Source organism: Conger conger, chromosome 16, assembly GCF_963514075.1.
Source record: "Conger conger chromosome 16, fConCon1.1, whole genome shotgun sequence".
Lineage (NCBI taxonomy): Eukaryota > Metazoa > Chordata > Actinopteri > Anguilliformes > Congridae > Conger > Conger conger.
The window spans coordinates 30279237-30296836 of record NC_083775.1 but is presented as its reverse complement, the minus strand read 5'-3'; the positions used below and the strand labels follow the sequence as shown (position 1 = coordinate 30296836).

The 17600-nt window shown below is 46.4% G+C and overlaps 1 protein-coding gene across 2 annotated transcripts; it reads left to right on the top strand.

The window, feature by feature from the left end:
- Positions 1 to 641: 641 nt before the first annotated feature.
- Positions 642 to 17174, top strand: LOC133113875 (F-box/LRR-repeat protein 20-like). Of its 2 annotated transcripts, none has more exons than XM_061222993.1 (15): positions 642 to 1612; positions 4325 to 4386; positions 5222 to 5276; positions 5632 to 5706; positions 5994 to 6088; positions 6657 to 6725; positions 7107 to 7202; positions 8462 to 8588; positions 8995 to 9069; positions 12177 to 12307; positions 12559 to 12619; positions 12881 to 12925; positions 13105 to 13161; positions 14062 to 14274; positions 15518 to 17174. In XM_061222993.1, exons 1-15 carry the CDS (start codon positions 1571 to 1573, stop codon positions 15623 to 15625), a joined length of 1311 nt encoding a protein of 436 aa, XP_061078977.1. In that variant the 5' UTR covers positions 642 to 1570; the 3' UTR covers positions 15626 to 17174. The 2 variants fall into 2 exon arrangements, with proteins under 2 accessions (XP_061078977.1, XP_061078975.1); XM_061222991.1 differs by having other exon boundaries at positions 14034 to 14274.
- Positions 17175 to 17600: the final 426 nt, after the last annotated feature.

The window sequence follows — 17600 nt, the reverse complement described above, 5'->3', positions numbered from 1 at the left end:
GGCAATATATTCAACTTACATTATAACTAGTCTTTTTTCTAACCTTATGGAAAATATGGCCGTTTTCTTCAGTTTTTTAAATGTTTATCGAGGACTTGTAAAATTGACTGTCAGTGCCATTCATCAACCTGAAAAGTTTACAAAAAAAAAAAAAACTTTCCTAATAATGTTCCCGTATTCTTTATGCTGACGTGCATTTACATAGTCTAATTGCACAAATGTGTTTGCATGCGTTTACATAATTGCACGTGGTTTTGTACCAGGTAACAGGTCTATCATCATTAATGCAAATGGTAAATTATTACGTGGATGCTACTGAACGTCGCGCTCTCCATGATTTAGCACTGCAGGTCAAGACAGCAATAGGCTACAATGGGTCCACTTGCACAGGTCTGATAAACAGTAGGCTACAACAAATATTTTCAAACAAATATGATGCATCACAATGTGGATGTTAGGCTGCATGTACTTGTGTTCTATGACTGCATGCAGTAGCCTACATGTTGGCAGGTATTTCACTGCAGTTCCAGAGGCTCTAACAATCTCACGCTTGTTTTACCCATTGCAATGACGTCACAAAATTATAAATGGACTGTATTTTTATTGGTTTTAGCTGCTTTGGGGGTGGCGTTCACCCAAGGCGGAAGTTCTGTTGTTTTGTGAGAGCATAAAAAGTTGTTAGTTTGTATCAATTCTGCGGTTTATTGAGAAATCGCAGATTTTAGTAATTCATGTAGCCTAACTAGGCTACATCCCGAGGTTGGTTAGTCAGTAATCAGTCTTTTGGTGAATAGTTGTAGGTTTTATTCCCAACACCAACCCTTTCTTCAAATGACGGAGGGGTAACTTAATTATACGTGTCAGGTGTAGGCTAATAAGAATGGTTTAAATAGTTTAAATAATTTAATATAGCCTACACGATGGCAGTGACGTATACCACAATACTATGTTTAACCCCTGTTTCAATCCAATATTTTTTATGCCTCATGCATTAGAATTCGTGTAGCCTGATATGAATGTCACATAACAGAAAAAAACGAACCTTTGAAGCATTTATGTAGACAGTTTTGAGGTGAAATTACATCAGAACGACAGAAATGTCTGAATAGATGGGAGGGAGCAAGGACAAAAACATCGGTTCTACGTGACGTAAAGCACACGAATAGTTGCTAGTTAGTTCAACGCGACAATAAAGCAGTCTCCCCGTACCTTACAAAATTAAAGCTACGTATAAATAAGGATGCACAACGACAACTGACGATTAAATTACAACACCATCCTTGTCAAGACTGTTGTGGAGCATGACGTGAAAATAAAGCAGCGCATGACATACGAGGTCCTTTTTTCCTTTTGGCTGGGTTAAGGAAATATTGCCCTGTTTCGCTAGCTAGCTAGATAACGTAGGCTATACAAGCAGGTCCGCCGCAGCGGCTGCACAGACATCAGTGGCTAGCATGATGAGCTTTGAGGGGATCCACCAAACGATCATCAGTATTTGTGCACTGCAGCGTTTTTAATGTAGGCTAGTATTTGTTTTCCTCGGGTCCAGTCGGGTAATTCACTGTCCGAGATGGGGAAGGAAATCAACGGTGTGTCTCGGAGCCGGTTTGAGGTGAGTTTCTATGAGAATTAAAAGTGTTGACAATTGATATATTGAAGGGACTACGGACGTAAATAAAGATTAGCGTGTGATGGTAGAACAGAGCTGCTGTAAAACACACAGCTGACCTTTTGTTTTTCATTGTACCCATCGTTGTTTTCCCACGTTTCTGCTCGCTTCTATGCTCAATGTAACGTAGGTAGCCTACTCACGGTCTGTTTCTGTAGAATGTTTTTATTCGGATCCATGCGTCGTGGCAGGGGATATTTCTCTCCTTTTACTCGATACATTGAATAGGTCGGCACCCATAAGCTTTGGTTAATCCGTGATGTCAACACACAGGTTACACGGGAAATGCAATGTTAACCTTATTCCTCAACTAAAATGCACGGCATTATGTAGGCCTGTCGTAGGTTATAACAAGATGCAATGCCATGCCAGTGTCTCTTGTCATGTTTCACTTGGGGTTATTGGGCTGTAGTTTGTCCTCACGGGCTCGTTGCGTGCTCTTGTCTAGTGCGGATGCTGGGGCCCGAACAGTATGGGCTACTGCAACAAATCTACCCGTATGAGATTGTTAATCGAAAAAACTAAATTTCCAACTGGCTATGTGAACTTGCGAAAATTACTCTTGTCGTCCGTGCATGCTGCGATCTTACACATAGCCCAACCAATGTGTTGCTGCCTATTTAGCATCTGATAGGCTACGGTGTAGGCTGTTTCCAAAAATCATTATTTTTATTTATTTGTTTTCTAGCCTACCCATCAGCAGCCACGACACAAAATACAATAAAATATTTAGACCTATGGCAATTTATACCCTCATCCCGTTCATAAATAATGTGTATATGTGTTCTCTTGGTTTCAGTGACCCTCTATCCCGATTTCCCATAGTTTTTAATCCGTAGCCTGGCAGTGTAGGACATCTATGGTTTTATTATTTAGCAGCGCAACAGCTGACTACTCGAAACGATTCAGGCCGTACCTTCTGCTCCGACAGCTGCGGCAGATACGTGACCAGTAGCTTATTAGTAAGCTAGTAACAATGACATAGATTTCCACAAATTGGCATTCCGTGTAGTGCTTGAGGGGTATTGTTTTTGTTAGTCAGCGAACCGGGTTCATGGGTCACTTGCAGCGTGCTTAGCTGGTGTTTAAACTCTTTGATTTAAGACCACAGAACTGCATTACAACTGGAACAGCTAATCTATAGTTCAGATATTTGGGTAGCTGTTCCAGATGTAATGCAGTTCTGTTGCCTTGGGGTTTAAACATTAGCTTTAAACTCCAACTAAACACACTGCAGTTGACCCTATATGTCTTATGTAAATAGGTCTATTCTACTAGAACATTATATTTATATAATTAATAATAATAATAATAATAATAATAAGAAGAAGAAGAAGAACTTGTTCTGAATCAGTACCTCACACACCAGTGCACAGTAAAATATCTAGTGTCAATTCAACTTGGCCATAGTGGACTCGTATAAACCTGGTGAGAGTTGATTTAACACTTAAAAAAAAAAAACACCCACATTTTACTATGTAGCCTACTAATGACATGTCCAAAGAAAAATGTGAATGTTTCTAATGCGTGCCTAAAGTATACTTATTCTGTTAAGTCTCCTTCACGTTCCATTATAATCTAGAGCAGATGAAACAATGGAAAACCTTGATCTGTCTGTATGCTAATTCTCCAGCCTTCTGTACAAGGTTGCTGTTCAGTGTTATACATTCTTGTTTAGTTTGTGGTCTGCATTCACAGCAGCAAATTGGCCTTATTATAAAATCAAGATACTGAAAATATATTTAAACAAAATATTTTTTCATGATAATGCAGAACCTCAGCATTTCTGTTGCAGTATGTTCCATATCCATACGGGAGAACCAACCCTGGTTTTTCTATTTCTCAATAATTAAGGGTGAGCATCATACACTTGCCCAAGAACATGCACATCAGTCTGGAAATAACTGCTGGTTAATGCGATTGTAGGCCAACTCCCTGAATGTAGAAATGTTGCATCCTATCTACGGAACCCTGGCCAACCTGTAGCGTAGTGGTTAAGGTACAGGACTGGGACCAGCAAGGTTGGTGGTTCGATCCCCGGTGTTGCCATAATAAGATCCGCACAGCCGTTGGGCCCTTGAGCAAGGCCTTTAACCCTGCATGTCTCCTGCTTAGTCTAATCAACTGTACGTCGCTCTGGATGAGAGCATCTGCCAAATGCCTGTAATGTAATCTATATTCTAGTAGACCTCTATGGTAAATTACTCAGGCCATGTACAGAGCAGCCTGTGAGTGGATGTCGTTAAGTAGGCCAAAATGTCTTTCAATGTAGTGTACTTCAATGTACATATTCCCAGGGTTTCGCTGAGTGTATTTGTGAGTAGACCTTTTCAGGAAGTAAACCATACTTTTAAGAGGTCCCACAGAGAGGAAGAGGTGAAGCCAGTTTTGGGTCCAGTCACAGAGGTCATAGAGGAAGAGGTGGGGAATCTTACAACACATCTGCCGTACTGTCGTAAAATAGCATGGGGCCATGCCTCGCAGGGGACACTACATATTTTGAGGACACGGTCTGTTTGGGCACGCCCAATATATATTTTATTCCCAACGACTTTCTCATCCAGTGTACTTGATATACTTATGGAATGGTAAGTAAGTAAGCTGTTTCGGACACAGACATTTTGGGCTAATGGGTGCGTTTTGTCTGAAATCCAGATGTTCTCAAACAGCGATGAAGCTGTCATCAACAGGAAGCTGCCGAAGGAGCTGCTGCTTCGGTAGGTGGCACCCCAGCTTCCTCCAGGGCGCACTGTGATGATGTCACCAGCTGAACAGGGGGGACAAAACAATTCTCTTACAGCAAGACGCTTGTGATGATGTCACCAGAGTCAGGTGATCTAGGTCAGGTCAGGCTTCTGTGCTGATCAGGGTGTTTTGGTCAAGCAGGTTTAACATCTAACTATCTAATGTTAGATTGCTGAAATGGCTGCCTTACACCCAGCACCAGACTAAGTGAAACACTATGAAACATTCCACCTCATGAACCAAAAGCTCCGTCCGAATTCAAAATGAAAAAAAAAAAAAATGAAATCATTATTCACAAAGTGTTTTGTAGTAGTAGTGTTGATCTGTTTAGCCTCTGTCTCATAATGGATATGGTTTGTACACGGACAAGGGAAGCTGATCCTGGATTAGGACATTTTCTGATACAGGGGCCTGTATCACAAAGCAGGGTTACTGAGTTAACTGGATAACTGCACTGAGTAAAACCCGGAACTCAATCTGGAAAAATCCATCTGGAACATGGACTGAAGTGCAGTTATCCAGCTAACTCAATAATCCTGCATTGTGAAACAGGCCTCTGGTCTGCACTTTTGTGGTGGTCTTTACCGCTTGTCTTGTCTAGCATGTGCAATTTGTGTGCTTACCTCTTCACACATTCGGTATGCATTCAGGCAGGGTTGCTGCTGTTTGCTATCCCAACTCTATTAGGAATTGCATTCATGGCCGGCAGGCCCACAGACCCAGTGCTGCCTGCAGTGCTGATGGTTCAGATGTGTCCTGGGTATCCCTGCTCCACGGTCTCCTCTTTCCCTCTCTCTCCGCTTTTAGGATCTTCTCCTTCTTGGATGTGGTGACTCTCTGCCGCTGTGCCCAGGTCTCACGGGTGAGTCAATTTGTGTTTCGGAAGCAGCTGCTTGCGTGCGTGTGTGTGTGTGTGTGTGTGTGTGTGTGTGTGTATGCATGGTTATGTTTGGGTTTGTGAGCACTAGGAATGAACAAAAACAGTGTTAACAATGTATCGTGCTACATAATGCCTCCTAAAAATGTATCTTTAAACTCCAATCAAAAGGTTGCTTTGCAAGTGGCACCAAGAGATATAAATCACACAAAAGGTATATGCATATATGCAAAATATGCATAGCATTTAAATACATTTTCCATCTACATGTGTTTGAAATGCTGCCCATCACTGGGTGTGTGTGGAAAACCGTGTCTGGAACTGGTCATCCCCACTCTAGGCTTGGAATGTGCTGGCTTTGGACGGCAGTAACTGGCAGAGGATAGACCTGTTTGACTTCCAGAGAGACATTGAGGTGAGACCTGTGGACAATCCCTCCCCCCTCCTCTTCTCCTCTCCCTTCCCCTCTCCTCTCCTCTTCTCCCCTGGAGCTCCTTCTGTCTGCTCCTCTCTTAAAAAGGACAAAAAGTGTCTATCTGTGAAGTTCAGGCATTAGCATGAAACAGGTTGTTGGGTACAAGCGTGTTTCAGAGTGTATTTGGTCTATTATTTGTGTGGGGGCGGGTGTGTGTGTATGTGTGTCTGCGGTGTATGTGTGTGGGTGTGCGTTCACTGTGTGCTGACACTGCTGTGTGTTTACAGGGCCGTGTTGTGGAGAACATCTCCAAGCGATGTGGAGGCTTCCTGAGGAAGCTGAGCCTAAGGGGATGCCTTGGCGTCGGAGACAGTGCACTAAGGTAGGGCATAGGGGGCAGTGCACTAAGGTAGGGCATAGGGGGCAGTGCACTAAGGTAGGGCATAGGGGGCAGTGCACTAAGGTAGGGCATAGGGGGCAGTGCACTAAGGTAGGGCATAGGGGGCAGTGCACTAAGGTAGGGCATAGGGGGCAGTGCACTAAGGTAGGGCATAGGAGACAGTGCACTAAGGTAGGGCATAGGGGGCAGTGCACTAAGGTAGGGCATAGGAGACAGTGCACTAAAGTAGGGCATGGATGACAGATAGTGCACTTAGGAGACATAGGGGAGAGTGCACTAAGGTAGGGCATAGGGGGCAGTGCACTAAGGTAGGGCATAGGGGGCAGTGCACTAATTTATGATATAGGGGACAATGCATTAAGATAGGGCGAAGGGAACAATGCCCTAATGTAGGGCTCATTGAGAGGGTGTAAGCGACAGCTCATTCAGAGTATGTAGGGGCAGAACATGACTGTGGGAGAGTGGGGTTGTGAGCAGTAATGGGAGTGTTCTGTGAGGGGAAACCTCGGCTTACAAACAGCAGCTGCAGTGGCTTTGTGGTTCATTCTAGGACCTTCGCCCAGAACTGCAGGAACATCGAGTTACTCAGCCTGAACGGCTGCACCAAGATCACAGACACGTGAGTGAGTGTGTGTGTGTGTGTGTGTGTGTGAGAGTGACAGGAGGGCCAGGGTGTGGGCTACTGGACTGACAAACAGCGGTTACAAAATACACTGGAGTCTGGCCAGCAACCCACTACTCCCACTGTCTCGGCCCTGTGCATGATCGCATGGTAGTGTGTAAATACGAAAATCTATTTTTTCAGTCTGCGCCAAGGGAAGAGACGTAAAAGGCGAATTTCTCTCTCTCTCTCTCTCTCTCTCTCTCTCTCTCGCTCTCTCTCTCACCATCTCTTTTTCTCTCTCCCTTTCCCTCTCTTCCTCTTCCTTTTCCTCCTTCCCTCTCTCTCTCTCTCTCTCTCTCTCTCTCTCTCTCTCTCACCGTCTCTCACTCCCTGCAGCACGTGTAACAGTCTCAGTAAGTTCTGTCCGAAACTGAAACACTTGGACTTGGCCTCCTGCACCTCCGTCACTAACCTGTCCCTGAAAGCGCTCAGGTGAGACCAAACAGCGCACAGTGAGCATGCTCAGACCAGACGAGCACAGGCACACAGTGAGCATGCTCAGACCAGACGAGCACAGGCACACAGTGAGCATGCTCAGACCAGACCAGATGAGCACAGGCACACAGTGAGCATGCTCAGACCAGACGAGCACAGGCACACAGTGAGCATGCTCAGACCAGATGAGCACAGGCACACATTGAGCATGCTCAGACCAGATGAGCACAGGCACACATTGAGCATGCTCAGACCAGACGAGCACAGGCACACATTGAGCATGCTCAGACCAGACGAGCACAGGCACACAGTGAGCATGCTCAGACCAGACGAGCACAGGCACACAGTGAGCATGCTCAGACCAGATGAGCACTGGCACACAGTGAGCATGCTCAGACCAGATGAGCACAGGCACACATTGAGCATGCTCAGACCAGATGAGCACAGGCACACAGTGAGCATGCTCAGACCAGACCAGATGAGCACAGGCACACATTGAGCATGCTCAGACCAGACGAGCACAGGCACACAGTGAGCATGCTCAGACCAGACCAGATGAGCACAGGCACACAGTGAGCATGCTCAGACCAGATGAGCACAGGCACACATTGAGCATGCTCAGACCAGATGAGCACAGGCACACAGTGAGCATGCTCAGACCAGACGAGCACAGGCACACAGTGAGCATGCTCAGACCAGATGAGCACAGGCACACAGTGAGCATGCTCAGACCAGACGAGCACAGGCACACATTGAGCATGCTCAGACCAGACGAGCACAGGCACACAGTGAGCATGCTCAGACCAGACGAGCACAGGCACACATTGAGCATGCTCAGACCAGACGAGCACAGGCACACAGTGAGCATGCTCAGACCAGATGAGCACTGGCACACAGTGAGCATGCTCAGAACAGACAAACCCAGTGAGCATGCCTGTATTTGTCAGACTTCTTTTCTGAAGCTCACTTCTGGTCATGCTGAGAGACGGTGCTCACTAGTGCCACTGTGGTTGGCTCCAGTATAGGTCATTCAGACCTGTTTTCAGTGTTTCAAGTCAGTGGTTCAATTGGTACAATAATTTTTTTCCCCCCCAAAAGAAAATGTCGTCGCTCACTGTGTTTTTCTTCATATAATGCCTCACCGTGTGCCGATTTTCTTTTAAGTTATTGTGTTATTATGACAATACAGCAGCAATACATCGTCACAATCTAAGCTGACAGATTTCCATCTGTCTCCCCCGCCCCTCTCTGTGCAGTGAAGGCTGCCCCCTGCTGGAGCAGCTGAACATCTCCTGGTGTGACCAGGTGACCAAGGACGGGATCCAGGCGCTGGTGCGCTGCTGTCCGAGCCTGAAGGGCCTGTTTCTCAAGGGCTGCACACAGGTACGGTGGGGCTTGGGCTGCTACTTCCAGTTTAGCAGTGCTGGGGTTCGTCATAGGTTAGCCTATAGCCTCGTGGCTAAGGTGCTTTCCTGGGACCTGGAAGGTTGGTGGTTCAAACCCCAGTGTAGTCACAATTACATGTTGGGCCCTTGAGCAAGGCCGTTAACCCCTCATTGCTCCAGGGGGGTTGCCCCCTTCTTAATCTAATCAACCGCAAGTCACCTAAATAACTAATGTAATGAGACATAGAAGTTATATATAGGAGCTGGAGTTAGCAACGCTAAGGTTAGCGACACTGAGTTAAGCAGCACTTGTGGAAAAACTAACTTAAAGCCAAAGTCTTTATTTATTTATTTTCTTTCTCTCTCTGTCTCTCTGTCTCTCTGCCCGTATTGTTTTTTTCCAGTTGGAGGATGATGCACTGAAGTACATTGGTGGCCATTGTCCTGAGCTGATCACCCTCAATCTACAGACATGCTCGGTAAGAAATCCTCAGAGGGCTCTGTCTTTTAATACGGCTCACACTGTAACATAGACCACTGCAGACCTGCTCTGTGAAACAGCTCACATGCCAACATAGACCACTGTAGACCTGCTCTGTGAAACAGCTCACAAGCCAACATAGACCACTGTAGACCTGCTCTGTGAAACAGCGCACACTGTAACATAGACCACTGTAGACCTGCTCTGTGAAACAGCTCACACTGTAACATAGACTACTGTAGACCTGCTGTGTGAAACATCTCACAAGCCAACATAGACCACTGTAGACCTGCTCTGTGAAACAGCTCACACTGTAACATAGACCACTATAGATCTGCTCTGTGAAACAGCTCACACGCTAACATAGACCACTGTAGACTTGCTGTGTGAAACAGCTCACACATTAACATAGACCACTGCAGACCTGCTTTGTGACACAGCTCACACACTAACATAGACCACTGTAGACCTGCTCTGTGAAATAGCTCACACACTAACATAGACCACTGTAGACCTGCTCTGTGAAATAGCTCACACACGAACATAGTCCTACACCGTCTCATTTGGGGCTCGTCCCTGTGAAATTGTCCAAGTCCTGGCTGTAGAGCACATATTGGATTCTCCTTTTTTAGGTTGGGTATTTTCCTCTCTACAGCTTAGCACACTAAGAGAGACATAGTGTCGGAGAGCCTTTCAACTCTGTCCTTATTTCTCTGGAGCCATTGTTGAGCAAACCAACTGACCTCATCTGTTTGTATAGGGAAATGGGTCATGAGTGGGTGGCCTGTCTGAGTGACCTCCCTGGGTGTGAACCATGCTATCTTCCTCGTCCTCCTCCCCATATTTTCACTGTATTTGTTTGTGGGTTGGCCCGTTGTGTTTCTCGTGCTCCTCGACAAATGTAGAGAAATGGCCATGATTCATCCTTTTCCCTGGAACCCACATGGCTAATAGTGTGTGAAACAAGCCCGGGCGATTCATTCTTTTTCCTGTCTTTGTTTGTTTTCCTCCGTCATCACTTTTCTCCAGATCCATTTATCACTGGCAACACCCCCCGCCCCTCTTCACCTCACCTTTTCATTCTCTGAAACGCAAAGCCAGGATATTGCATGGACCTGTAGAAAACTAAAGGCGATGGAGTATTGTTTTCGTAAAAATAGGCTAATTCAACATAGCTTAACGGTCCTTTCGGCAAGGAAAACAGGTGAAATCAGAATTTGAGAGGAGGAAAAAAGAAGAGGAGAAAGTGTCGAGAGGGAGGGAGGGAAGGACTGGTTTGGGGAGTGAAAGAATAGAAAATACATGAGGGAACTGACAGTTTGCCTGACAGGGAACGTGTGCGGAGAGCTACCACTCATTCGGTTTAGGGATGTGGTCACTCTTAGCGCTGTAGCTAACCAACAGAAACTCAAGGATCCTAAAATTTGCTATTTATTGTAAGGCTAAATTTCCCACGACAAAAGTTCTCCCAAACTGTCTTGGCATGGAAATGAGAACAATTCAATTAGCTATGAATGACAGACCATGCTCTCACTTTCCACACATTGTTGTTTGTTACCATAGCTTCCTCCATGATACTCGCCCATCTTGGGAAACTCTCCCATTTTCACAAGCTAGCTAACACAGTATATCAACTATCGATAGCTAAGGTAAGGACGCTGACTTATCCGATGATAATTTTTGCTTGCTAGCTAGCCAAGTTAAAGTAAAAGTCTTTGAAAGCAAACTAGCCAGCTAATGTCATCAATAATATCACTTTATGAAAGCAAACTAATGAATATAACCAGAAATAGTCTAATTATGGGTCATGAGTTATAGGGTTAAGGGGAGTAGTTGTCCTTGTGTGACGCACTACAAGGAGAACATTCTCAACTTCTCCAAAACTAAAGAACGGACAAATTTAACACTTGCATTGTGTTTCTTCAATGCTCTCTTGTGCAAATTGCATATAAAAACCTAGAAAGTGTGACCAGCACCATGTTCCTCCTTTAACCCTTAAAAAGGCTCCCTGTTTAAAGGGTCTTCACCAATGGCTAACAGGGACTTTAACCCTTTGGAGTGGAGGGTTTTTCTTTAATTTTTAAAATGTTTATTATTATAATTCTTTTCAAAATTATCCTAAGTCCGTGTTCTAGAAGTCTATAGCTTTCAATTACCAGTAGTGATCGTCAGCATTAGAATGTACAGTTAAGAACATTAAAATTACATTTTGTGATCTTACACTTTAAAGGATACAGGTTGGCTCCTGGGCCAATACATTTCCTGTCTGCAAATTTGAATATTCAGTGCGCATTAGTGTGTTAAGGCGTAAGTTGGCGACAGTCTGAAAAGTATGAAATATTTTATAAACAGTGTTTGATTCAGTGTGACATTCCTGTTCCAACTAACTGAAAGAAGGTCCTGAGAACTGGGCACTTCACAATGCAATGAACTGGAGTAATACTCAGAACTGTGTGTGTGTGTGTGTGTGCGTGCGTGCGTGTGTGTGTGTGTGAGAGAGAGATGTATAGCCACAATTGTTTATGTGTACATTACCTCACCACCACTTGACTTTCCCTCTGAAAATAGCAGTTGTGCTTTTGCTGCAGTTCACTCCGGGTGGAAACGCCTAGCGGTTATTTGCGGTCTAGCCGACACTTCCTTGTACAGTCGAACCTCAGCGGTGCGAACCCAGTATTCACGCCTGTCAGGAAAACTGAAAGCCAGCAGCGAACCATTCTAGTAATGAAATCGGGTGTTTAGGGTGTTCTGAGTGTCCCTACTGTCAGGAAGAGTACTTTCTGCCATTGTTTAGAAAGTAAATGACTCACAGCAGTGTTTGCGCGCATTCGTGTGTGTGTGAGAGAGAGAGAGAGAGAAATGCTATCTAATGATATTGTAGTTTGCACTCTTGTTTGTGTTCTATGTTTGTATATGTTTTTAGTGCTCTGTTGTTTTATAGCCTGCAATTAAATGTGCCGTACATCGCACCAGGCGCTGCTGAAAGTGCAGTTTTACACTCGCTCTGATTGGCTCTGTGCTGCTGGTTTCTGCTCTGTCCCCGTTTGCCACCGTGTCCCCGCTCGGCTCAACGTCCCCGCTTGGCCCCGCGTGCCCCCCGAGCAGCAGATCACGGACGAGGGCCTCATCTGTATCTGCCGGGGCTGCCACCAGCTGCAGTCCCTCTGCGTGTCCGGCTGCGCCAACATCACGGACGCCTCGCTCAACGCGCTGGGACAGAACTGCCCGCGTCTCAGGTACCGCACGCGCCTGCCTCTCACACACACAGACGCACGCACGCACGCGCACACGCACACGCACTCAGTCGGGCAGAGCCAGGGCACTGTCACTGGTATAAACACCGCCACTGGGGTGCACTGCGTATCTGTCCTGAGCTGAGCTGGTGTTTGGAGGGTCCCGGACTCTGGTGTAGGACAGGTGACCAGGTGAAGAGCACCTGTCAATCATCTTCTTTTTTTTTTTTTTTTTTACATTTGCATTTTTACAGAATACTGGAGGTGGCTCGCTGCTCCCAGCTCACTGATGTGGGATTCACTACTCTAGCACGGGTGAGTCTCCACACACACACACACACACACACACACACACACACACACACACACACCCACAATCTGTACACACTCACTTGTACAGACATGCGCACACTCACACACAAGCACAAGCACTTATTTGTATACACACACACACACACACACATGCACAGCCAGAGCACTACTATAAGGTCTGTTCTAGCCTTCAGTAGTGCAGTAATCTATGACAGGCGTAGCTTTGTGCTAGCAGTGTGTTAACCCTGCGCTTTCCCTGCACAGAACTGTCATGAGCTGGAGAAGATGGATCTGGAGGAGTGTGTGCAGGTGAGACGCACGACCTGGGAATGGCTGGAACCAAATCCACTCACAAGAAGGGTGGGCGTGATGTGACCCCCCTTTTCCTGTCCGTCTCTCCTTCACTCTTCTCTCTCTCTCTCTCTCTCTCTCTCTCTCTCTCTCTCTCTCTCTCTCTCTCTCTCTCTCTCTCTCTCTCTCTTCTCCAGATCACAGACGGCACTCTCATCCAGCTTTCCGTTCACTGCCCTCGGCTGCAGGTCCTGGTGAGTTCAGCACGTTCCAGCCCACACACCCCATCACAAGCCCCCACGCTTAGCGTGACACACGGCACGGACGAGCTGTGCCTCAACTGCTTGCATGAGCGATGACTGCAAAGCTACTCCCACACAGTTGACGTGGCAGTTCTTCACCTTTTCTCTGGAGCAGGGTTAAGGGAGGCTAGATAAGGCTAGGCTAGGCTAGGCTAGGCTAGGCTAAGCTAAGCTAAGCTAATCAAAAATCAGATGTTGCCAGCAGAGGAATTGTACCTTACCTCACTTCCTGTGATGGAAGGGGATAGACTAAACATTGTTTCACAGTTTGGGTAAACAGCGCCATCTTCTGGAGAAGTTTGCATTGTGGAGCACACGTGGCTTGCCTGGAGAAATATAGCGCAAAAGAATCAGTACTATTGTATTCCTGTTACCCTTTTATAAAGGCCCTTTTATAAGTTCTTCCATTTAATTTAATTCCACCAGCAGCATAGCCTACCATAGTTAGCCCCAGGTATACTATGCTTAAGAGTATACAATTAACAACACTTGGCACCGTTTGAACAACTTGGCTCCGTTTGAACAGAACACATTTTTGTTGTTTTCCAAAAAAAACCAAAAAAACATCATCAGAGAAAGTGCCCATCAAGAAATGTGTTTTTGGAAGCATTAACTAAAGGCGAAATTAATCAACCTTAAAAGATCAGTTCGGGTTTATTAATCACATTTTGCTTTTAAAAATGATTTGTTCTCTTGGCGATTACTGGCGCAAATAACATCATGAATACAGAGCCAAACATCTGAAATGAAAATCTTTTGTAGGGGGCATGTGTTTGAAATGATATTGAACATGTCTCCGGTTAAAAAGTTTGACGTCCAACCAGACACTTTCCCTGGGTTGGCGTGTCTCAGAGCCTGTCGCACTGCGAGCTGATCACGGACGATGGGATCAGGCACCTGGGGGGCGGCCCCTGCGCCCACGACCGTCTGGAGGTCATCGAGCTGGACAACTGCCCGCTGATCACCGACGCCTCGCTGGAGCACCTGAAGAACTGCCACAGCCTGGACCGCATCGAGCTCTACGACTGCCAGCAGATCACCCGCGCCGGCATCAAGAGGCTGAGGGTGCGCGCCGTTTACACGCCGTTTACACGCTGATACTGTTACACGCCGTTTACACACTGATACTGTTACACGCCGTTTACACGTCGTTTACACGCTGATACTGTTACACGCCGTTTACACGTCGTTTACACGCTGATACTGTTACACGCCGTTTACACGTCGTTTACACACTGATACTGTTACACGCCGTTTACACACTGATACTGTTACACGCCGTTTACACACTGATACTGTTACACGCCGTTTACACGTCGTTTACACGCTGATACTGTTACACGCCGTTTACACGTCGTTTACACGCTGATACTGTTACACGCCGTTTACACGTCGTTTACACACTGATACTGTTACACGCCGTTTACACACTGATACTGTTACACGGTGTTTACACGCTGATACTGTTACACGGTGTTTACACGCTGATACTGTTACACGGTGTTTACACGCTGATACTGTTACACGGTGTTTACACGCTGATACTGTTACATGCCGTTTACACGCTGATACTGTTACACGGTGTTTACACGCTGATACTGTTACATGCCGTTTACACGCTGATACTGTTACACGCCGTTTACACGCTGATACTGTTACACGCCGTTTACACGCTGATACTGTTGCATGCCGTTTACACGCTGATACTGTTACACGACATTTACACGCTGATACTGTTGCATGCCGTTTACACGCTGATACTGTTACACGACATTTACACGCTGATACTGTTACATGCCGTTTACACGCTGATACTGTTACACGCCGTTTACATGCTGATACTGTTACGCCGTTTACACACTGATACTGTTACACGCCGTTTACACGCTGATACTGTTACACGCCGTTTACACGCTGATACTGTTACACGCCGTTTACACGCTGATACTGTTACACACCGTTTACACGCTGATGCTGTTACACACCGTTTACACACTGATACTGTTACACGTCGCTTACTGTTCACTGTTACACACGTTTTACACACCGATACTGTTACACGCTGTTTACACGCTGATACTGTTACACAACATTTACACACTGATGCTGTTACACATGTTTTACACACTGATACTGTTACACACGTTTTACACACTGCTACTGCTACACACAGTTTACACATGTTTGCACTCACAGTCCTACAGGCATGTTAAGTACAGACCGCTCTCCAAAGCACATTCACACACTGTCCTCTCTCTGTGAATTCACTAACTCCCTCTCTTTCTTTGCTGTCCGTTTCTGCCCATAGACTCACCTGCCCAACATCAAAGTACACGCCTACTTCGCCCCGGTGACTCCGCCCCCCTCCGTCGGGGGAAGCAGGCAGAGGTTCTGCCGCTGCTGCATCCTGCTATGATGTCAGCGACCCTCCCCCTCCCTTCGCCCACTTCCTGTGTGAGAGTCCACATCTGCATGGCCCCTCCTACTCCACACCTCAGTGTGGGACGTGGTCACCTGAGGGACTGAGACATCCTCACCTGGACTGAAGACACGCCCCTGCCACACTCCTGACCCCGCCCCCCGCCACGCACATCTCCACATTCCTATGACACACTGCCTATTTATGCTGCAAAGCAAACACACATGTACAAACACACATAGGTACGTACACACACACACACACACCCATGGCCTGTACACAAATACACATGCACGCATGTATGCATATGTTTGTACACGGGTGTACTGTACATGCATACACACACACACACACACGTACACACAAGCATATGGCTCGTACACGAATGCACATGCACACACGCAGGCATATGCTTGTACACGGATATACTGTACATGTATTCACACACTCACACACACACACACACACACACACACACGCGCGCGCGTCACGCTTCGACACTCTTCCCTCTCACATTTTGAAACTCCACTGTACTCAAAAGAAAACCATATATTTTTTCTAAAGGACAAAAAGAGATTTACGAGAAACGGGGACCTGAGAAAATGCCAAAAGCTGCATGTTAGAATTCTATTTTTTTGTAATATAAGCGTGTAAAGGAGGCTGCTCTCACGGAGCAACATTCCAGGCTTCCCCCGGTTTCACTGTGCGGGTGTGCGGGCGACGTCTACGCCCGTGGTGTGAATCGCAAAGCAAGGACCTGTCCCGTTTCACGAGCTAGCTGTGTGAGGGCAGGGCGGGGCCTCGACGCTCTCCTGCGCTGCCCGCGACCACGGCTGGGGGGGGCAGAGGGCGGGGGAACTCAAGTGACAAATGGCCTTATTTAAAAACCCAGCTGGGCCTGAGATGCTGCTAAGGGATCCTGTCAATTTCCCTGACAAAGGAGGGAGGGAGAGAGAGAAGGAGGGAAGGAAGGAGGGATGGAGGTGGACTTGAGCTCCACGGAGGACGGACAGCGGGGCGACCTGTGACCCCAGGAACTGAAGCCGGGTGGCGACATGTCCACGGACTTCCCAAACCTAAAGAGAGGGAGCCTACAATCCATCCCTGCAAACTGTCACACCCACCAACCGGACCATCCAACGAGCTCTGGAGATGAGAAAAATACATAAAGAGAGAATTAGGGGCATATATGAGTACAGTGAGGGAAGATGCACAGGTTTGAAAAACAGAACACTGGCTTTAGTCAGGATGCAGATTCTGTGCTATATTAACATGGTTGTTTGTCGAATGTCAGCCAGTGTATGAATGATGCAGTCGGAATATCTCTGGTTTGCATATCTGTACACGGTTAGTGAACGCGGTCTGATTGAGAAGGACTTTTACAACGGTCTACAGACTTGACTGGCACACTGTCTGAATTTGCCTGTACAACTCAGTTCTTCTTCTTTGGTATTACTTCCTGCCAGTTCCCATCATCCTATTCTCTGGTTTGGATGGATGACCGTGTTCTCGCCGGGTGAATAAATGACAGTCTTTGGCCTTGGTTTCCCTGCTCATGCACATGGAATCATTGCTCTTTGTCTGTTTTCAGTCTCGGTTCAGGGGTCTATAGCCCCGGTCCTGGAGAGCTGCAGGGTGACTTGTTTCAGTCTTAAAGATCCCATATTGTATACCTTTCCAGTGTTTAATTTTAATTTTAGGTCCTCATATCCAAAAGATGTTTGTGTGGTTTTAAGTACCAAAAACAATCTCTATCCAGTTTTACATGTCCTTTCTCCAGTGCCTCTCATGAGCTTTATTGAGAACAGGCTGTTTTAGTGCCTGTGCCTTTAAGGCTCATTGATATCAAAGAGCCTCTGTTCTGATTGTAGCTCCAGCAAACTGAACAGCGTCTGCCGAGTGCTTGGATTTGTTTCGGCTACTTGAGGTACTGAAGCAAATGGGCCTATCTTTATTATGTCATAACTTCACA